The 2,621-nt window shown below is 50.8% G+C and overlaps 1 protein-coding gene across 1 annotated transcript in view; it reads left to right on the top strand.

Moving 5' to 3' along the window:
- SYT11 (synaptotagmin XI) overlaps nt 1-840 on the top strand; it is a gene marked incomplete at its 5' end in the record, with an annotated part of 6,884 nt that extends 6,044 nt beyond the window's left edge. Inside the window, one exon of the mRNA XM_009069275.1 lies at nt 527-840. Within this exon, the coding sequence (XP_009067523.1) occupies nt 527-840 (314 nt within the window). The remainder of the gene's footprint in view (nt 1-526) is intronic.
- Nucleotides 841-2,621: the final 1,781 nt, after the last annotated feature.

The following is a 2,621-nucleotide window of genomic DNA, read 5'->3' as shown; positions in this document are numbered from 1 at the left end:
CTGGAATGGATTTCCCAGAGCAGCTGTGGCTGCTCCATCCCTGGGAGTGTTCCAGGCCAGGTTGGATGGGGCTTGGAGCATCCCGGGCTGGTAGAAGGTTTCCCTGCCCATGGCAAGGGGTAGGGTGAGATGATCCTCATGGTCCCTTCAACTCAAAGCATTCCAGGATTCCTAGTGCTGGTTTAGATTGGATATCAGGAAGGAATTCCTCCCTGGGAGGATGCTGAGACCCTGGCACAGGTTATCCAGAGAAGCTGTGGCCAGCTTGGGTGAGGCTTGGAGCAGCCTGGGCTGGTAGAAGGTTTCCCTGCCCGTGGCACAGGGGTGGGGTGGGATGAGCATCAAGATCTCTCCAACCCAAACTAGTGTGGGATTGGAATTTGCTGCCCAATGGCACACACACACACACAGTGGGTACTACTGGACCTATAAGGTCCTTCCAACCCAACCCAGCGTGTAGCTGTGGAGTCACAGAACCCTCAAACCCCTCCCTGAGCTGTGTTATTAGTCTCTCCTCTCCCCACAGCAGATCCCTACGTCAAGGTCAACGTGTACTACGGCAGGAAGCGCATCGCCAAAAAGAAGACTCACGTCAAGAAATGCACTTTGAATCCTGTCTTCAACGAGTCCTTCATCTATGACATCCCTGCTGAGCTCCTGCCTGACATCAGCATCGAGTTCCTGGTCATCGACTTCGACCGTACCACCAAGAACGAGGTGGTTGGAAGGCTGATCCTGGGAGCTCACAGCGTCGGCGTCGCCGGCGTGGAGCACTGGAGAGAGGTGTGTGACAACCCCAGGAAACCTGTGGCCAAGTGGCACAGCCTGAGCGAGTACTAGCCCCATGGGGAAAGGTGACCACGACCAACTTGTAGAACAGACTTTGACCTTGTTTTAGCTGTAGAACTAAACTTTCGTTCCGAAGCAGCAGCTGGTTGGTTCTCTCTAGTGATGTGATATTTGATTATTTTTTTTCGCAGGGCACTAAAAAAAAAAAACCACAAAAAAAAAAACCACAAAAAAAAACCTTCTAAAGAGCATTTAAATGGGAATCAAAAGGTTACCACGACTATATATTACCAGTGTAATCACACTCTTGCATGCTACTACAAACTGAGATTAGTCTAACTGCCAATATCAAGGTTTAATCCAAGTCTCTGTCACTATGGAAGTTGTGTTCGTGCTGAGCTGTCGTTGCTGGTATTCACCACGATGGGCCTGTCTTTCTGAGGCTTCTCCCAAGGGTTCTGAATTCTGCTGGTTCACCTCTAGTTTCTTGTTAGTTTGTCTGCCCATTGGTCCTTGCAGTTGTGCTCTGTGCTGGTTTGGGAATCCCAACCATGGTGCCATGTAGAGATGGTTCAGATCCTGCACTGGCACAAAGAGGAAAACACAGGGAAAGTGGCATGAGCCCTCAGAGAAGAAGCAGATGTGCTGCCAGGGACTGAGGTCCTTGCTTGGGGAGCTGTAAGGTCAGCACATCCAAGACTTGCATCTAAAATCCACACACTGGTTGCTTTGGCCATGTGGAAGCTGCACCAGGTCCAACCTCACACGCTCAAACCATGGGGGAAACTCTGCTCAGCGTTGGTTTCTTAGCTCTGCCTGTGCATGAAAAGCCCAAGGAGAACCAAACCTTGGTGAGGAAGCTCTGAAATATTAGGTGGGAAGTTGTAGCTGCTGGGTAAGTTGTGGCATAACATAGCTGAGGTAGAGGAAGAGCTTGGGGGAGGATCTTGGACGTGGAAGGAGGACGAAGCTTCTCTCCAGCCATACCTGAGCCAGTTTGCATTAGACATGATCCTGCAGAGCCACATCTCAACGGAGGAGCAACCACAGGGCAAAAATCTGGGCCTAAAATGGGACAGACTCGGAAGTCCAAGGCAACTTGGGAGAGTTCTTAAATCCCAAATGAGCTCTGAGCTTAGGCTGTGACCTCCAGGGGAAAGCTGGGACTGCCCAGTGGGTTTGAACAATAGTTCCTAAAGCTCCTCCAAGAGAAGTTTGGAAGCAACAGCCTCAGCTGTGCTGGAGCACACACAGCCCCAGAGCTGCCCCTGTAGCTCCTGCAGCATCCTGGCACCTAATTCCATTGGGCTCGTGGCCAAAGAGAAGAGAGAAGGAGGAGAATTGGCAGCAGATAATTGACTGTAAACCAGTATTGGCAAACTGAGCAGAAAGACTTGTCACTTCTGGACTCTGCAGTGGAAAGCCAAAGCAGAAATGAGTTTGCAAAGAGGTTCTTGAACACCACAGGGTTCAGGAACCCTTTGGTTGCTTCCAGGCAGTCAGTTTGCTCCTTGCCCTGGGGGATGTAAATGATGTATTATAATGCACAAAATTTAACTCCTGACAGGTCTTGACTTTGTAGCCCTGTTGGGAAAAAAAATGATCCTTTCCACCTTGTCACTCATGAAAAACTGAGCAAGTCTCCCCAGTGAGCAGCAGCTGCTGGGAGGGTGGACAGGCAGCCCCTGGGAGCTGAGCTGGCACCACTTGGCACCTCTTGCCAAGGATTTCTTTAGGGAGAGCTGAGTTTTCTCACTCAGGGTTGGTTGCTCACTGGCCCTTTCCTCCTAGGCAGTGTGTCTTGAGCAGCAGAGGAGGCTTTGAGCCTGCAG

This window comes from Acanthisitta chloris, unplaced genomic scaffold, assembly GCF_000695815.1.
Source record: "Acanthisitta chloris isolate BGI_N310 unplaced genomic scaffold, ASM69581v1 scaffold21322, whole genome shotgun sequence".
Classification (NCBI taxonomy): Eukaryota; Metazoa; Chordata; class Aves; order Passeriformes; family Acanthisittidae; genus Acanthisitta; species Acanthisitta chloris.
Note: the sequence above shows the minus strand (reverse complement) of the source record. Positions and strands in the feature narration are given on the sequence as shown.